The 18,807-nt window shown below is 41.9% G+C and overlaps 1 protein-coding gene across 1 annotated transcript; it reads left to right on the top strand.

Moving 5' to 3' along the window:
* Positions 1–1,386: 1,386 nt before the first annotated feature.
* On the top strand, positions 1,387–18,504 carry LOC106609002 (uncharacterized). Its single transcript, XM_014207323.3, has 2 exons — positions 1,387–1,942; positions 16,098–18,504. Exons 1-2 carry the CDS (start codon positions 1,777–1,779, stop codon positions 17,150–17,152), a joined length of 1,221 nt encoding a protein of 406 aa, XP_014062798.1. The 5' UTR covers positions 1,387–1,776; the 3' UTR covers positions 17,153–18,504.
* Positions 18,505–18,807: the final 303 nt, after the last annotated feature.

Below are 18,807 nucleotides of genomic sequence, written 5' to 3' on the forward strand. Positions count from 1 at the left end.
AATGTTTAGACATTCAAGCTCTCCAAGAACAGCAGAGGCAAGTGTGAGGCCCAACACAGTTTTGCCTTTGCTGAAGTGCTCGAATAAGCCACTGGCAGTTGAAGCTGTCTTGGATGCAGTTTTTGCCATCTCCTCTAGGCTGCTTAGTACCCGCTCATACTGCCCTAGCACAGCTCTAATAGCAGTATTTCGCACAGTCCACCTCGTTGGACATAGGGGTTTCAGGGTGGTCAGGTTTGTATCTTTGGACGTGGCAATTGATTCAAACATGCTCTTAAACTTTCCTGACTGGCCATAGAGGACACCTAACTGATGGACCCAAGAAAGGGAATCCCGGATCAGTGGGGAGGCTGTGCAGCCAGCCTGTGTAATCAGATTACACAGTGTGCTCCACAATGCACATAGAGGGCTAATGGCTGCTGCCTCCTCACAATTGCCTGTGCACCTGTCTATTTTCCTGCCATGTTTAGAGTCACCATCGTAGCTCTGCCCACGTAAGCCAGACATGGGCAAATTGAGCCTCAACAACACATCAGTTGTCACTTTCGCAATGCCCTCGCCTGTTGTCTCCGACACCCTGTATAGCCCAATAAACTCCTTGTGAGGGACAAGGTCATGGTCAACATAACGCAGGCAGACACTCTCCTATTCAGCACCAGAGACATCTTGAGTACCATCAACAATTACTGAAAATTGTACAATCGGAAGAGACCTAATCTCAGCTGCAATGCCTTGAATGACTGTATTGGCCATGATGTTCAGAATTTCATTCTGTACTCCTAACTACCGGTACCCAAAACTACACAACTAATCACAACAGCAATACCATTGCCTTAAACAAATCTTAGTTCAGTCACCAGTTTAAGTTGAGAGTGGGGGTATCTATGGCATTTTCCAATTATGTCCCTATTTTACAAGTTTAAAAAAATTAGAACCTTTCATAATGTTGCCAAACAAAGACTCAAACTTACCTGAGACTCCCTGTCTCTGCCAGTCTGTCCCTGCATATCTGTCCCCAACTCGCAATCTTTTGAAACTTAAAAACGCGCTATTAAGTGTCTATAATCAGCACAATTGCTTTCATTGCATATTATTAATATTATTTAAATTACATAGTTATGTTTCAGTGATATATTGGGGGGGACAAATCATATTTTTCCCAGGATGGGGGGGTCGTGTCCCCCCCGGGATTTCCGCCCCTGTGTTCAGCGTGTCTCCTATCTGGAGGTGGTGAGAAGATTGGAAGGGAAAAGTGGTGGGGAAGAAACAATGGTAGTAGAGCCACCACGACCAATGCTACATGTTAAAAAGGTGGACTTTGTATTACTAATTGTAATGGTCATAAACTGTACAGCACAAGCGGAGAACAAGTCTACGAAAATTGGAATCATTGTGAATGCAGTTGAAAAAGTTTTTTGGGTCTTCGTGATTTCACAGCCGAGACCGTGCAAGAAATGCCTGAGCCTGTGTAGGGATGTATTTTGTAGTGGACTGTGATTAAAGAAGTGGGATGGATTTTGTTAGTTGACGTGTTTAATTTTGTATGATGTCGTTTCCCCCCTTTCCCGCAATGTTTTTTTGTTGTTGTTTCTTATTCAACACCCTGCCCAGCTGGTGGCGGTAATGCGCCATTAACATTGGATGCTATTCGCCGTTAAACCCCATCGAAGAAGAAGAAGCCATAACACCATAGAAGAAAATTTCCATTTTTTTGTGTAGTGAAGAAAGACCCACAGACCGGACTAAATAGGCTCCCCAACTCTCATTCGACTGAAAATGTCTAAACTACAGTCGTTTCGTGTGTTTTTAAATGAGCGCTTAACGGAGGCTGCTATGGAGATTTTCGGTGCAGTTGAGAAAGCGGTAGTGGAGTACCAGGAGGAGAATGATCGCCTACGGAGAATGCTGCTGATCACACCGGAGATAAAACTATGTGGAATAGGTTCGTATGTACATCTACTGATAACTAGATACAATCCTATTCAATTAATAACATGTTTAGGCTAAAAGTGAACACTATTTCACCCATTTTAAAGAACAGTTTTAATGTAAGTTTCACTGTCTTTCACGAAAAGCTTATTGAAATAGCTAAACTGAACAAAAATATAAATCCAACATGCAACCATTTCAAAGATTTTACTGAGTTACAGATTATTTAAGGAAATACGTCAATTGAAATAAATTCATTGGGCTCAAATCTATGGATTTCACATGACTGGGCAGGGGTACAGCCATGGGTGGGCCTTGGAGGGCATAGGCCCACCCACTTGGCAGCCAGGGCATGCACTCAGGAGCCAGGCCCAGCTAATCAGAATGAGTTTTTCCCCACAAAGTGCTGTTTTACTGACAGAAATACTTCTCAGCACCCACCCTCAGACGATCCTGCAGGTGAAGAAGCCTGATGTGGAGGTCCTGGGCTGGTGTGGCTACAAGTGGTCTGCTGTTGTGAGGTCGTTTGAACGTACTGTCATATTCGCAAAAACGATTTTGGAGGCAGTTTATGGTAGAGAAATTAACATTCAATTATCAGGCAACAGCTCTGGTGGATATTCTTGCAGTCAGCAAGCCAATTGCACACTCCCTCAAAACTTGAGACCTCTGTGGCATTGTGTTGTATGACAAAACTGCACATTTTAAAGTGGCCTTTTATTGTCCCCAGCACAAGGTGCACCTGTATAATGATCATGCTGTTTAATCAGCTTCTTGCACAGGTTGGTGGCACCTTAATTGGGGGGAACGGGCTTGCAGTAAAGGCTGGAGCGGAGTCAGTGGAATGGTAACAAATACATCAAACTACATGGTTTCCAGGTGTTAGATGCCAGTCCATTGACTCTGTTCCATACATTATGAGCCGTTCTCCCCTGAGCAGCCTCCACTGGCTTGTTGATATGCCACACCTGTCAGGTGGCTGGATCATCTTGGCAAAGGAGAAATGCTCACTAACGGGGTTGTAAACAAATTTGTGCACAGAATTTGAGAGATATGTGCGTATGGATAATTTCTGAGATGTTTTATTTCATCTCATGAAACAACACTTTACATGTTGCGTTTATATTTTTGTTTAGTGTAGTATAGCTAGCTAAGCCCTTGCCTGGAAACCCAAATGAGCGTTTGAATCAGGAAAGTTTCTCTCACAACCTCTACAAGCCGGAATGTTGATTAAATTATATTTTAACGTACTTTATCGGTCGTCCGGGCGATGATAGTAGGAATGTGAGACATATCCACCGGAAAGTATAATTACAAACTTTTCAAAGCTCTGGTAGTGCTTCAGATTTCTATCACCTGAAGCATGCACAGAACCATGTAAACACGTGTACGAGCTCGGCAAGAATGCATGCGTCTCGTGCATGCATTTTTACCTTGTGCACATGCTTCAGGTGATAGAAATCTGAACTCAATACCAGTGCTCTGAAAAGTTTATGTAATTATACTGTCCTGTTGATATACACTGAGTGTACTAAACATTAGTAACATCTGCTCTTTCCATGACCGACTGACCAGGTTAATCCAGGTGAAAGCTATGATCTCTTATTGATGTCACTTCAATCAGTGTAGCTGAGGAGGGAGGAGATGGGTTAAAAAAAAAATATTATTAAGCCTTGAGACAATTGAGACATGGATTGTGTATGTGTGCCATTCAGAGGGTGACGGGGCAAGACAAAAGATTCAAGTGCCTTTGAAAGGGGTATAGTAGTAGGTGCCAGGCACACTGGTTTGAGTGTGTCAGGAGCTGCTGTGTTTTTCACGCTCAACACCAGTCTCAACGTCAACAGTGAAGAGGCGACTCCGGAATGCTGGCCTTCTAGGCAGAGTTGCAAAGGAAAAGCCATATCTCAGACTGGCAAATAAAAAGAAAAGATTAAGATGGGCAATAGAACACAGACACTGGACAGAGGAACTCTGACTAGAAGTTGACATTGAGACTTGTGTTTTGCGGGTACTATTTAATGAAGCTGCCGGTTGAGGACTTGTGAGGTGTCTGTTTTTCAAACTAGACACTAATATACTTGTCCTCTTGCTCAGTTGTTCACCGGGGCCTCACACTCCTCTTTCTATTCTGGTTATAGCCGGTTTGCGCTGTTCTGTGAAGGGAGTAGTACACAGCCTTGTACGAGATCTAGTTTCTTGGCAATTTCTCGCATGGAATAGCCTTCACTTCTCAGAACAAGAATAGAATGACGAGTTTCCAAAGAAAGTCCTTTGTTTCTGGCCATTTTGAGCCTGTATTCGAACCCACAAATGCAGATTTTATTTTTTATTTTACCTTTATTTAACTAGGCAAGTCAATTAAGAACAAATTCTTATTTTCAATGATGGCCTAGGAACAGTGGGTTAAGTGCCTTGCTCAGGGGCAGAACGACAGATGTGTACCTTGTCAGCTCAGTTACAAGTCCAACGCTCTAACCACTAGGCTACGCTGCCGCCCCAGTTTTATTGCTTCTTTAATCATGACAACAGTTTTCAGCTGTGCTAACATAATTGCAAAAGGGTTTTCTAATGATCAATTAGCCTTTTAAAATGATAAACTTGGATTAGCTAATACAACGTGCCATTGGAACACGGGAGTGATGATTGCTGATAATGGGCATCTGTAAGCCTATGTTGATAAAAAAATCTGCTGTTTCCTGCAACAATAGTCATTTACAAAATTAACAATGTCTACACTGTATTTCTGATCAATTTGATGTTATTTTTAATTGACCAAACATGTGCTTTTCTTTCAAAAACAAGGACATTTCTAAGTGACCCTTAACTTTTGAATAGGAGTTTATGTAGATAATGGTGAATGTAATACAAATACCTAACTTGCCCCACTCTCCCTTCAGGGTTCGTGTTTAGGGTAGGTATATGTCCCAAGGATCCCGGATAGCACTAACGTTTTCATTTCCCCTGAACAGTCGCTGAGATTATATTTGGTTGTCAATGCAAAATAGGCTGCTTATTTAATGCTAAGCTAAACCAAGACAGAGCAATGTTGAAGCGATTTTGAAGTTGATTAGTGACAACGGTCCAATTGATATATTTAGAATAATTTTATTTGTGCAAAAAGAGGAACAAAATTAATTTTCCTGGTTCCATTTTCAACCAAAGTGAGTTTGGTCTAAAATACAGAGCTTCATACTGCCCCCGCCGCTGCACAAGGAATTGCGCGGTCCATTTCAATATTTGAGTGAAAGAAAACTCTGTAGGAGGACTATGCAAGCAACGTAGGCAGGACTACGTACAGCAAGGGGCCAGCCATTTTGATTTAATACCACATTCATGTACTCCCTAGACATTTTCTGATTTTAAAACCACCTATACGTACTCCGTTGCGCTGCGTTTGCGTAAGATACACTATACAATCAGCACTCGCCTAGCCACATTAGTGTTGACCTCATGTGGGTGCTAACGTTAACAAGCTAGCAAGCAAACTAGGTAGTGCTACCTATCAACAGCCATTGTCAACCAAACCATTTGGGGTTGGAGACTATGGTGTGCTTCGATTGGTCACTTGCACCGCAATATCGGGCAGGATTTGCATAACCTTCAGCTTTCCCCAACTTTAGTCCCGCCCTGTTCAGCTCACTCGACCATGCTCGCGTCGCTCAACGTTCCCCACCCACTCCGTTTCTCTCGCTTTCCTTCCATTGAAAGTGAATGGGTGCATTTGAGCAGAACACTTTTGTCAAGTCTTTTCAAAATTTGTCACGTTATGGGGATGAAAGTTGTCCGATCCTACATGTCGACTGCGTGAACTTTAAAAAAAATCGTGATCGAAGGTCATGAAGTTTTGACTGCAGTCAACTGCACATTTTTGCTGTTGCTCTTCACCAACATCATCTGGCAGCATTCGCCTGCATTTAGTGAGTGTATGACTATTTGCATTGCCCCTCCCCCCCACGCTGCTGCTACTCTCTGCTGCTACTCTCTGCTATTATCTATGCATAGCCACCTTAATAACTACCTACATGTACATAATTACCTCGTCACCGGAGCCCCCGCACATTGACACATTGACTCTGTACCTGTACCCCGTTTATAGCCCCGCTATTGTTATTTACTGCTGCTCTTTAATTATTTCTTATTCTTATCTCTTCCTTTTTTCTAAACCAACAATGCAGTTAAGTAAGCATTTCACTATAACGTCTACACCTGTTGTATTCGGCGCATGTGACAAATACAATTTGATTTGATATGGGGGTTGCACTAGACAACTTTGATAAATCAATGGCAACACTGCCATGTTGATCTTGGTCTTGCTGTTCGAAAACATCATTAGTGTTCGATAGCATGTGAATGCCTTTTTCCACCAGAAACAAGACAAGGTTTCCTGTTTCCTGTGGAAAATGTCAATAGGAAGCGTATCATTGGAATGGAATATACCCAGCCCTTGGGTTCTCAACTAAAGGTATGGACCACACTAGCTACGGCTTGTAATGCAGTATGTGATGGCTCCATAGTCAACCTTACTTACGGTTTAGCTAATGCTCAAAAGAATAAAGGGAACACTTCCTAGATCTGAATGAATGAAATAATCTTATTAAATACTTTTTTCTTTACATAGTTGAATGTGCTGACAACAAAATCACACAAAAAGAATCAATGGAAATCCAATTTATCAACCCATGGAGGTCTGGATTTGGAGTCGCACTCAAAATGAAAGTGGAAAACCACACTACAGGCTGATCCAACTTTGATATAATGTCCTTAAAACAAGTCAAATTGAGGCTCAGTAGTGTGTGTGGCCTCCACATGCCTGTATGACCTCCCTACAACGCCTGGGCATGCTCCTGATGAGGTGGCGGATGGTCTCCTGAGGGATCTCCTCCCAGACCTGGACTAAAGCATCCACCAACTCCTGGACAGTCTGTGGTGCAACGTGGCGTTGGTGGATGGAGCGAGACATGATGTCCCAGATGTGCTCAATTGGATTCAGGTCTGGGGAACGGGCGGGCCAGTCCATAACATCAAATCCTTCCTCTTGCAGGAACTGCTGACACACTCCAGCCACATGAGGTCTAGCATTGTCTTGCATTAGGAGGAACCCAGGGCCAACCGCACCAGCATATGGTCTCACAAGGGGTCTGAGGATCTCATCTCGGTACCTAATGGCAGTCAGGCTGCCTCTGGCGAGCACATGGAGGGCTGTGCGGCCCCCCAAAGAAATGCCACCCCACACCATGACTGACCCACCGCCAAACCGGTCATGCTGGAGGATGTTGCAGGCAACAGAATGTTCTCAACGGCGTCTCCAGACTCTGTCACGTCGGTCACATGTGCTCAGTGTGAACCTGCTTTCATCTGTGAAGAGCACAGGGCGCCAGTGGCGAATTTGCCAATCCCTCATACCACCCTCATGGAGTCTGTTTCTGACCGTTTGAGCAGATGCATGCACATTTGTGGCCTGCTGGAGGTCATTTTGCAGAGCTCTGGCAGTGCTCCTCCTTGCACAAAGGCGGAGGTAGCGGTCCTGCTGCTGGGTTGTTGCCCTCCTACGGCCTCCTCCACGTCTCCTGATGTACTGGCCTGTCTCCTGGTAGCGCCTCCATGCTCTGGACACTACGCTGACAGACACTTCAAACCTTCTTGCCACAGCTCGCATTGATGTGCCATCCTGGATGAGCTGCACTACCTGAGCCACTTGTGTGGGTTGTAGACTCCGTCTCATGCTACCACTAGAGTGAAAGCACCGCCAGCATTCAAGTGACCAAAACATCAGCCAGGAAGCATAGGAACTGAGAAGTGGTCTGTGGTCACCACCTGCAGAACCACTCCTTTATTGGGGGTGTCTTGCTAATTGCCTATAATTTCCACCTGTTGTCTATTCCATTTGTACAACAGCATGTGAAATGTATTGTCAATCAGTGTTGCTTCCTAAGTGGACAGTTTGATTTCACTGAAGTGTGATTGACTTGGAGTTACATTGTGTTGTTTAAGTGTTCCCTTTATTTTTTTGAGATATATATATATATATATATATATATATATATACATATATACATACATACATACATACATACATACATACATACATACATACATACATACATACATACATACATACATACATACATACATACATACATACATACACACACAGCATTACCAAAGGTATGTGGACACCTGCTTGTTGAACATCTCATTCCAAAATCATTGGCATTAATATGGAGTTGGTCCCCCATTTGCTGCTATAACAGCCTTTACTATTCTGGGATGGCTTTCCACTAGATGTCGGGACATTGCTGCGGATACTTACTTCGATTCAGCCACGAGCATTAGTGAGGTCAGGGCTCTGTGCAGGCCAGTCAAGTTCTTCCACACCGATCTCGAATTGTCTAGAATGTCATTGTATGCTGTAGCATTCAGATTTCTCTTCACTGGAACTAAAGGGCCTAGCCCAGACCATTTATTCCTCCTCCACCAAACTTTACAGTTGGCACTATGTATTGGGGCAGGTAGCATACTCCTGGCATCTGCCAAACCCAGATTTGTCCGTCGGACTGCCAGATGGTGAAGCGTGATTAATCACTCCAGAGACCGCGTTTACATTGCTCTAGAGTCCAATGGCGGCGAACTTTACGCCACGCCGACGCTTGGCATTGAGCATGGTGATCTTAGGCTTGTGTGTGGCTGCTTGGCCATAGAAACCCATTTTATGAAGCTCCGGACTAACAGTTCTTGTGCTGACATTGCTTCCAGAGGCAGTTTGGAACTCAGTAGGCGCTTCAGCAGTCCCGTTCTGTGAGCTTGTGTGGCCTATCCCTTTGCGTCTGAGGTGTTGTTGCACCTAGACGTTGCCACTTCACAATAAAAGCGCTTACAGTTGTCCGGGGCAGCTTTAGCAGGGCAGAAATTTGATGAACTAACTTGTTGGAAAGATGGCATCCTATGATGGTGCCATGTTGAAAGTCACTGAGCTCTTCAGTAAGGCCATTCTACTGTCAATGTTTGTTTATGGAGAATGCATGCTCGATTTTATACACAGCAACAGGTGTGGCTGAAATAGCCGAATCCACTAATTTGAAGGGGTGTCCACTAGAGGTCGACCGATTATGATTTTTCAACGCCGATACCGATTATTGGGGGGGGGGGCAAAAAAAATCGATACCGATTAATCGGGCACATTTTTTTATTTACATTTCTTTGTTTGTTTTCTTATTATTATATTTTTTTATTATTATTATTTATTTTTTGTATTTATTATTATTTTTATATATTTATTTTTTGTAATAATGACAATTACAACAATACTGAATGAACACTTATTTTAACTTAATATAATACATCAATAAAATCAATTTAGCCTCAAATAAATAATGAAACATTTTCAATTTGGTTTAAATTATGCAAAAACAAAGTGTTGGAGAAGAAAAAAGTGCAATATGTGCCATGTAAAAAAGCTAACGTTTAAGTTCCTTGCTCCGAACATGAGAACATATGAAAGCTGGTGGTTCCTTTTAACATGAGTCTTCAATATTCCCAGGTAAGAAGTTTTAGGTTGTACTTATTATAGGAATTATAGGACTATTTCTCTCTATACGATTTGTATTTCATATACCTTTGACTATTGGATGTTCTTATAGGCACTTTAGTATTGCCAGTGTAACAGTATAGCTTCCGTCCCTCTCCTCACTCCTACCTGGGCTCGAACCAGGAACACATCGACAACAGCCACCCTCGAAGCAGCGTTACCCATGTAGAGCAAGGGAAACAACTACTCCAAGTCTCAGAGCGAGTGACGTTTGAAACACTATTAGCGCGCACCTGCTAACTAGCTAGCCATTTCACATCGGTTACACCAGCCTAATCTTGGGAGTTGACAGGCTTGAAGTCATAAACAGCGCAATGCATTGCGAAGGGCTGCTGGCAAAACGCACGAAAGTGCTGTTTTGAATGAATGGTTACGAGCCTGCGGCTGCCTACCACCGCTCAGTCAGACTGCTCTATCAAATCATAGACTTAATTATAACATAATAACACACAATACGAGCCTTAGTTTCCGGATTCTACCATATTAATGACCTATCATCTCGAAAACAACACGTTTTTCCTGTCAGTGAAATACAGAACCGTTCCGTATTTTATCTAACGGGTGGCATCCCTAAGTCTAAACCTTCAATGTTATGTCATAACGTAAAATTCTGGCAAATTAGTTCGCAACGAGCCAGGCGGCCCAAACTGTTGCATATACCCTGACTGCATGCAATGAATGCAAAATGACACAATTTCACCTGGTTAATATTGCCTGCTAACCTGGATTTCTTTTAACTAAATTTGCAGGTTTAAAAATATATACTTCTGTGTATTGATTTTAAGAAAGGCATGGATGTTTATGGTTAGGTACAGTCGTGCAACGATTGTGCTTTTTTTGCAAATGCGCTTTTGTTAAATCATCCCCCGTTTGGTGAAGTCGGCTGTCTTTGTTAGGAAGAAATAGTCTTCACAGTTCGCAACGAGCCAGGCGGCCCAAACTGCTGCATATACTCTGTTTGCAAGAAAAGTGACACATTTTCCTGAGTTAAAATAAATTTATGTTAGCAGGCAATATTAACTAAATATGCAGGTTTAAAAATCTATACTTGTGTATTGATTTTAAGAAAGGCATTGATGTTTATGGTTGGAGCAACGTGTACCTAAGCGATTATATGCAACGCAGGACAGGCTAGATAAACTAGTAATATCATCAACCACGTGTAGTTAACTAGTGATTATGATTGATTGTTTTTCATAAGATAAGTTTAATGCTAGCTAGCAACTTATCTTGGCTTCTTACTGCATTCGCGTAACAGGCAGGCTCCTCGTGGAGTGCTATGTAAAGCAGGTGGTTAGAGCGTTGGACTAGTTAACCGTAATGTTGCAAGATTGAATCCCCGAGCTGACAAGGTAAAAATCTATCGTTCTGCCCCTGAACAAGGCTGTTAACCCACTGTTCCTAGGCCGTCATTGAAAATAAGAATGTGTTCTTAACTGACTTGCCTAGTTAAATAAAGGTCTAAAAAAAACAACAACAAAAAACAATCGGCGTCCAAAAATACCGATTTCCGATTGTTATGAAAACTTGAAATCGGCCCCAATTAATCGGCCATTCCGATTAATCGGTCGACCTCTAGTGTCCACATACTTTTGTGTGTATATATAGTGTACATATAACTATACATATGTTGTGAAAATTATACCAATATAGACGTAATTATATGCCTCACATAAGTGATCTGGCAGGATGGGGGCGTATTTCTAAAGCATAGGCTACACAGTTGTTACAGCCTTCGTGTTCCTGTAAGATGATGACGCCAAGAAGATCTACAACTACCGCCACTCAAGTTTTTTGGGGGTATATTCCAAATAAAATAGCTAAATGGTCCTTGGTATGACCTTCTTAAAACAATTCATATATCTTAGTAGAAACCCCCCTCCCCCGGCGTAGGCAGGACTTAGACTCTTTATGGGTTAAACTAACCCTGGTCTTGGCGATACTTTCTTCATTCTCGTTTCGAGGAAAAGGTTTGTCTTATAAATGGCTGTGTCCAGTTGCAGATTGTAAAAAAAGAAATAGAAAATTCTGAAAGATATTAAATCCACTTTTTCTTTTACTGCACAACAAGATTCCTCGCCATCTTAACTGCCTGCCCGCACGTCTAGCATTTTCCAACATCTTTGCAGGAACTAGTCATTTCAATGTGACTTGTAGAAGTAGACAGCAAGTCACACAGTCTCAACAAAACAAAAATCTACACACATGCAATAGGCATTCCTCACTCGATACCACACTTGGAATATTTATCGTTTTGAATTCTGTTTTTTGTAGAACCACCTGCAACTGGACAAACGTTTATAGCATAATTTTTCTCTCCAAATAGAGCTATCACATATTGCGTTACAAGTCGTAGCTTGTATTTAATTTTTTTTTATGTATTGCTTGCTTTTCTAAAGTATATCAACCTTGCTAGCAGGCATGCCAGCTCAGATAGTTAGACAAGCTAGCTACTCTAACTTGATTGATAGCCTGAAATGGCTTCTTGGTAGATCGTTATGAGGTTGGCCGACTGGGGAACCTAGCTAAAGACAACTTTTTATAAAATTGCTACGTGACTAGTAGTGTTATAGAGAAATATTTGTTTATTTATTTAAAATGTTTAAAACCATAAACAGGACATATTATGGGGGGCATATGCCCCTGTGGGCATGATGCCTCTGCCAGGACTATTCACAGATTCTTGATAAACACTCTTCTCATATTTCTATCTAAAACATAGTAGGGCAGAGTGGGATAAGTTTTACCTTTTTTTTTTACATTCAGCATCACTCCGTCAAGGGAAAAATAAATATATATTATTAAACAAATATAAATGCAACATGTAAAGTGTTGGTCCCATGTTTCATGAGCTGAAATAAAAGACCCCAGAAATGTTCCATACCCACAAAAAGCTTATTTCTCGCAAATCTTCTCCACAAATTTGTTTACATCCCTGTTAGTGAGCATTTATCCTTTTCCAAGATAATCCATACACCTGACAGGTGTGGCATATCAAGACGCTTATTAAACAGTATGATCATTACACAGGTGCACTTTGTGCTGGGGACAATCAAAAGCCACTCTAAAATGTGCCGTTTTGTCACAACACAATGCCACAGATGTCCCAAGATTTGAGGGAGTGTGCAATTGCCATTCTGACTGCAGGAATGTTCACAAGAGCTGTTGCCAAATAATTTTTTTCTACCGTAAGCTGCCTCCAATGTCATTTTAGAGAATTTGGCAGTATGTCCAACCAGGCCTCACAGCCGCAGACCACGTGTAACCACGCCAGCCCAGGACCTCCACATCTGGCTTCTTCACCTGCGAGATTGTCCAAGACCATCCACTGGACAGCTGATTTTTATTTATTTTATTTTACCTTTATTTAACTAGGCAAGTCATTTAAGAATCAATTCTTATTTACAATGACGGCCTAGGAACAGTGGGTTAACTGCCTTCTTCAGGGGCAGAACGACAGATTATTACCTGGTCAGCTCGGGGATTCGATCTAACCACTAGGTTACCTGCCGCCCCTGATGAAACTGTAGGTTGGCACAACTGAAGAATTTCTGCACAAACTGCCAGAAACCGTCTCAGGTAAGGTCATCTGCGTGCTCATCGTCCACACCAGGGTCTTAACCTGACTGCATTTGACGTCATAACTTTGATGGCTGCTGGCACACTGGAGAAGTGTGCTCTTCACGGATGAATCCTGGTTTCAACTGTACCGGCCATGTATGAGATGCATTTCAGCATATATTTTCCAAGAGAATCTTAACTAGAACACATCATTTTCAAGATATGAACAATTGCTTCAGTAAAAGCCTGAAGAATACATCTCAGAACAAGTTCAAGAAATTTGGTGAATGCAAAAACTTCTGAAGCAAAGGTATGATGCATCAAAATGTAATTTTAACATTTTAGTCATTTAGCAGACTCACTTATCCAGAGCGACTTACAGGAGCAATTAGGGTTAAGTGCCTTGCTCAAGAATACATCAAAAGATTTTTCACTTTCCGTCAGCTCGGATTCAAAACGGCGACCTTTTTGTTACTGGCCCAACGCTCTTATCCGCTAGGCTACCTACCTGGATGTTACGGATATCATAACGCTGAAAAATGATACTGACAATGAAAAGAGAGAAACCAATTGTATACCTTTCAAAACCTTGATGAAAGTTAGCTTTACACAGTGAACGTTTCATGATGATCTGATGTAAGGTGCATGTTTTACAAAAACTTTTCCCAAAACATTTTATGGATTACCTGTCCCAGTCACCCCCTATCTTAACAAGACAGTAGAACACGCTAGGCTTGGACAGTATACTGTGTATACCGTACACTGGGGTATTTGGAAATAACCACGGGATGTTTTTTTCAATACCGCTAATATCGTTAACTATTTCTCTACATTTTTATATTTGTAGCTACTTTTTAAGTAAATACCTGCAATCAACTTGTGCAATACATTAGATGCGTTCTTCATTTTACCTGTCACATTGTTTTACATTATGAAGTTTAACGTACAGTAGTCCCACAGAATAGAGCCAGTCACGTGTTTGCTTGTAAATAGCACAACGGGAGTAAGCCGGAACAGTACAGCTGTGTATTGACAGGTGTTGCGTTTTTATACTGTAAGTCAAAAGTTATTTTCTTCTTCAATAGAGTGATCAGGGATGTGCAACTATAGTTTTCCTTCATAGAAAATACATTAGTGCAACACATTCGGCAGAAAATAGCTTCATTGTCATCAGATGACAACGTTAGTGCAACACTATTTGGCTGGCAGCCACACAAGTAAATGAGCTTACAATGAAAAGCAAGGTATTTCTTGCATAAACGATGCATGGCCATCTGATTTCTGTAGCATCCATTTCCTTATGTTTTGCTCTGTGTTAACGTGGCCCCTAAGTTCAACTTGCTAGTTATCTAAGTAAGTGGCTGAATTAATAAGGTGATGGCATCTTATTGTGTTAGCTTTCTGCCTTCAAAGCCCTTTGGATGAGTTATCTGTACTGCTGCCACTGCAACTTGATTTTCTTGCATTTTTTTCTCCTCTGTTCTCGGCCCATCTGCTCCTCTCCCATCTTCTCCGTGCAGGCAGGCCCTTTGCCCTAGCGACTCCAGACTCCACCCAGATACAGCGTGAACACATGCTGCTCCAGAGCCAGTACTTGTCTTCCTTAAGACAAGCATGTTTTTGAAACTTAATTTATTTGCACAATGTCTCTTGTTCACATTTGCTTGTAAATATCCAAACTCACCAAAAATTACATTCGGTAGCTCTTATCTATATATGTATAACTTTATGAGCTGGATTGCCTGTCTTTACAATTTGTTTATTTTTGTTTGTGCTCGCTAGCATATTTTGCAAGCAGCCTCAATTTGAAATTCACTAATTTTGGTAGAGTTCTGGAAATAGACGCCAAATGGTATCTTGTGCGTTTTCTAGCGCCCACTTGTGTACTAAGCCAGCCAACCCTAGAACATGCAAAAACTCAAGACACTTTAATTTGGTCTGTATTGCTTCATTACCATCTCCTCTTTATAACTAACACTGGGGGACAGCTGTGAGTGGAAAAACAAGCTCTGTGAGCCCATTCTAAAAGTCCAAAATCCATGCAATTTCCTACTTAAACTTTTCAAATAAAGCCTAAACGTATAGGTCTTAAAGGTCCAATGTAGCTGTTTTTATCTGTTGTTGACGTTTTTAGCACAGCATTTTTATTGGATGGGGTTGCTAGCCCCAAGCCCAACTGTCTGCCATTTCTGGTTTTGACATTGATCTGTTAGTCCCCTGCCCTAGCCTTTTGACCTCAATGGTAGTGGATTACAGTCTCATACCACATGAGACCAGACAGGCTTCGGGTTGTGTACAAGCTGCCCTCGCACATCAAGCTCAACCAAGTCCTGCTACTGCGTAGTAAAGGCTACAACAGAATGCTGTCAGAATATGCTGGTTTTGGAGTTAGCGGTTCATAACAGCAGCCTCAGACGGAGACAGTAGGTAGAGTAAGTTCAAATGAAATGTTATTCAACATTTGCGAGAGACGAGGGACGTGTAGGTTTTCATCAATACAAATATATATGTGACGATGTTGACCAAGGGACAGGATAGGAACGTCGGGGATAGAAACGGTCTATCTAAGAACAATTTATCCTTGATTGCGGTACAGTTTTGGAAACTTTGAATGCGCAACTTAATTATCATAAAATAACTTTACAAAGGATTAAATCAAAGTTTGTGTTCCCTACCTTGTTTCCATTAGCTCAGGAAGTGTCGTAGTTCAGGTAAAGGTGCAACGCAAAGCACCTCTATGGGGAATCAGTGTTAAAACGACACGCAGAAAGTGTATCTTTTTATATTTGGGTGAATATAGTATCCAAACCGTATTGAAAGTCAGGATTATTAACAGTTAATGTCTGAACTTTTGGTACACATTAGCCACGGTGTGTTTCATAGTAGGCATGTGAACTGGCTATAGGCCTAGGGATTGTGCGACTAAGAGCAAATAGTCCGCTATCTGCCTTCAGGCACATCTAAAGGCTGTATCGATCATAGAGATCTATAATTCACCTGTATGATTCCTTCCCTCCAGGCTCCCTGCAGCTCTCTCTTGCTGTCTCTGAAGAGGCGGTTCCCCCTGAGCAGCAGCACTGTGAGCAGGAGTGGAGCCACAGTCTGGGGCAGGAGGACCCAAAGCCCACACAGATTAAAGTGGAACAGGAGGAACTCTGGACCAGTCAGGAGGAAGAGCATCTTCAAGGGCTGGAGCCTGATATCATAGAGTTCAAATTTACTCCTTCCTGTGTGAAAAGTGAATGTGATCAGGAGGTCTCACTTCAGTCCTTAACTCTTCCCCTAACCCAGACTATGGAGAACAGAGAGCGTGACTCTACACCAGTGGATCTCAAACCTTGTGGCACTGTTACCAACCTTAAGGGTCTCGACATTCCTTGTGACCGTCCAAGTAATCAAAACAATGCCTCCGGCCACAGCTCAGCCGTAAGCAGCCACCCAGTAGGACTTTACAGCAGCCCACCAATGGATGCCAACGCACCATTGGGTGAACACCGTTCTAAACCCAGCACCACATCTATACATATTCACTGCTGCCATGACTGTGGTGAAACATTTGCTCTGAAAGCTGACCTGCAGAGGCATTTGACTCACCCCAAGAAGAGACCCAGTGAATGCCGCTTATGCAAAAAACACTACAACTCCACCTGTAAACTGAAGACCCATGTTCGACTTTGTCAGGGTGGGAAACCCTGCCTTGTTTGTGGCGAGACCTTCAAATACAAAGGAGATCTGTCCAGGCACATGAAGACTCACAAAGGAGAGAAACCATTCAGCTGTAGTGACTGTGGGAAAAGTTTCAATCGCAAAGAGTACCTAACCGAACATATACGGACTCACACAGGAGAGAAACCATTTAGCTGTGGTGTCTGTGGGAAAACCTTCAGTCAAAGGGGAGCCCTAGGGAGGCATATACGGACTCATACAGGAGAGAAACCGTTTAGCTGTGGCGACTGTGGGAAAAGATTCAGGCAGAAGGGTGACCTAGGGAAGCATATGTTGACTCACACAGGAGAGAAAATATTTAGCTGTGGTGACTGTGGGAAATGTTTCAGTCGCAAGCATACTAACTGATCATATACTGACTCACACAGGAGAGAAATCATTTAACTGTAGAGACTGAAGGGTGACCTAAGGAGGCACATACTGACTCACACAGGAGAGAAACCATTTAACTGTCGAGACTGAAGGGTGACCTACTGACTCACACAGGTGATAAGCACACGGTTGCTCAGTTTGTGGTAGAACATTCATTCGTAAGGCTCATCTGCTGAAACACGTGAATAACGTCCACAAAGAAAGAAGTCAGGACAAAAGCGGAAAGAAAGAAGATTAGGACATAACGTCCAAAAGTTCAAGTTTAAGTTTTTGTCAAAGAAGAAACCCGCGCACTGCTCTTGCTAGTATCACTGCTCTTTATTAAGCTTTACGTATCGGCCTCAAAGCTCTAACGAAGGGCCTTGACGCCGATACGTAAAGCTTAATAAAGAGCAGTGATACTAGCAGTTTTCCCATCAAGAGAAGAACTGTTCTGTAGCCTAGTATGTATTTAAGTGTTTGTATTATACGTTTTCCACGTGTTATGTATCCTAAGTGTTTTCTCGTACTATTTTGTATGCTATGTTTGATTTATGCAAAATCTGCATTTCTTCAGTTTGTGTAACTGAACAAGAATGACTAAAGCCAAAGTCAGTCGCTCGCTCGTTCACTCGTTCGCCATTTAGAAAATATCAAGGTGACCTAAAAATAGGATATGATAACAATGGTTTTTGTAATTGCTCAACAAACCATTGTAGCCTAATGGCAGGCAGTAATTGGGCTTCAAGTATGTCTACAGATATTCTATAATTAAACATGAAGTAGCAAGTTAAGCGACGTTGTCATAGACCTAATAGGTTGACCTTAAGGTTATTGGTTAAGCTACAGTGAAATGTGTGAGCTTTTAGATAACGGTACACTATAGGCCTAATAGATGCAAATGTTGGAGCGGCTCAGATGTAACCCGATGGCTTAATACTAGGTAGGTCTATTGATGACATCCCTTTCATGCATGTCCAAACGGTCTTAGCTGTTAGCCGTTGTCAGAGATGTATTGTGTTTAGCCTAGCTGTTTGCTAGCCCCATTGAAATGTAGAAATGCAGCCTCTGTTTTCGTTATGCTAGCTAGCTAATAAGTATATGTTTTGTATGCAAATGTACAGTAAGCTCATAAGTATACTTACACATTCTACTTACCTATTTTGACCTGTTGCGAAGGAGGCCCTCGACATAAGAAGACTAGAGGCCATTGTTGGTAGGATTAACATTGTTTATCATATTTTTTAAATTTCTGTTAGCAGATCATTGATAATGGCTTATAATTGGTTGTTTCGTGTGCATGTCTTTTTTTAATAGAAAATAAAATATAAACTCTGTGGATCTGGAAAGCTGAAGTTCTCCTGAGTAGAATGACACAATGTACAGGAAATTGTGTACGATGCAATATGTATGTCTATTATGAAAAACCTACTTAATTTAAGCTAAGGGCCGCAGAATGAGCAGTGATGCTACTTGGGTTGTACACTGTGGATTTGGAAACTAGCGGTGCTCCTGAGTAGAATGGGCCCCCCTTTTACTGCAACACAATGTACAGGAAATTGTGTGCTACGGAGCAGTATGTCCAATATTAAAAACTTACTAAACATTGTACAATGCGAATGGGCTAATTAACAATAGGATTTAAGTGTTTT

Source organism: Salmo salar, chromosome 07, assembly GCF_965601325.2.
Source record: "Salmo salar chromosome 07, fSalSal1, whole genome shotgun sequence".
NCBI lineage: Eukaryota > Metazoa > Chordata > Actinopteri > Salmoniformes > Salmonidae > Salmo > Salmo salar.

Excerpts from the sequence above, each read along its gene's own strand:
- LOC106609002 (XM_014207323.3), top strand. The coding sequence starts at position 1,777 with ATGTCTAAACTACAGTCGTTTCGTGTGTTTTTAAATGAGCGCTTAACG. Across the intron at positions 1,943-16,097 it reads GATAAAACTATGTGGAATAG|GCTCCCTGCAGCTCTCTCTT; the intron begins GTTCGTATGTAC and ends CCTTCCCTCCAG.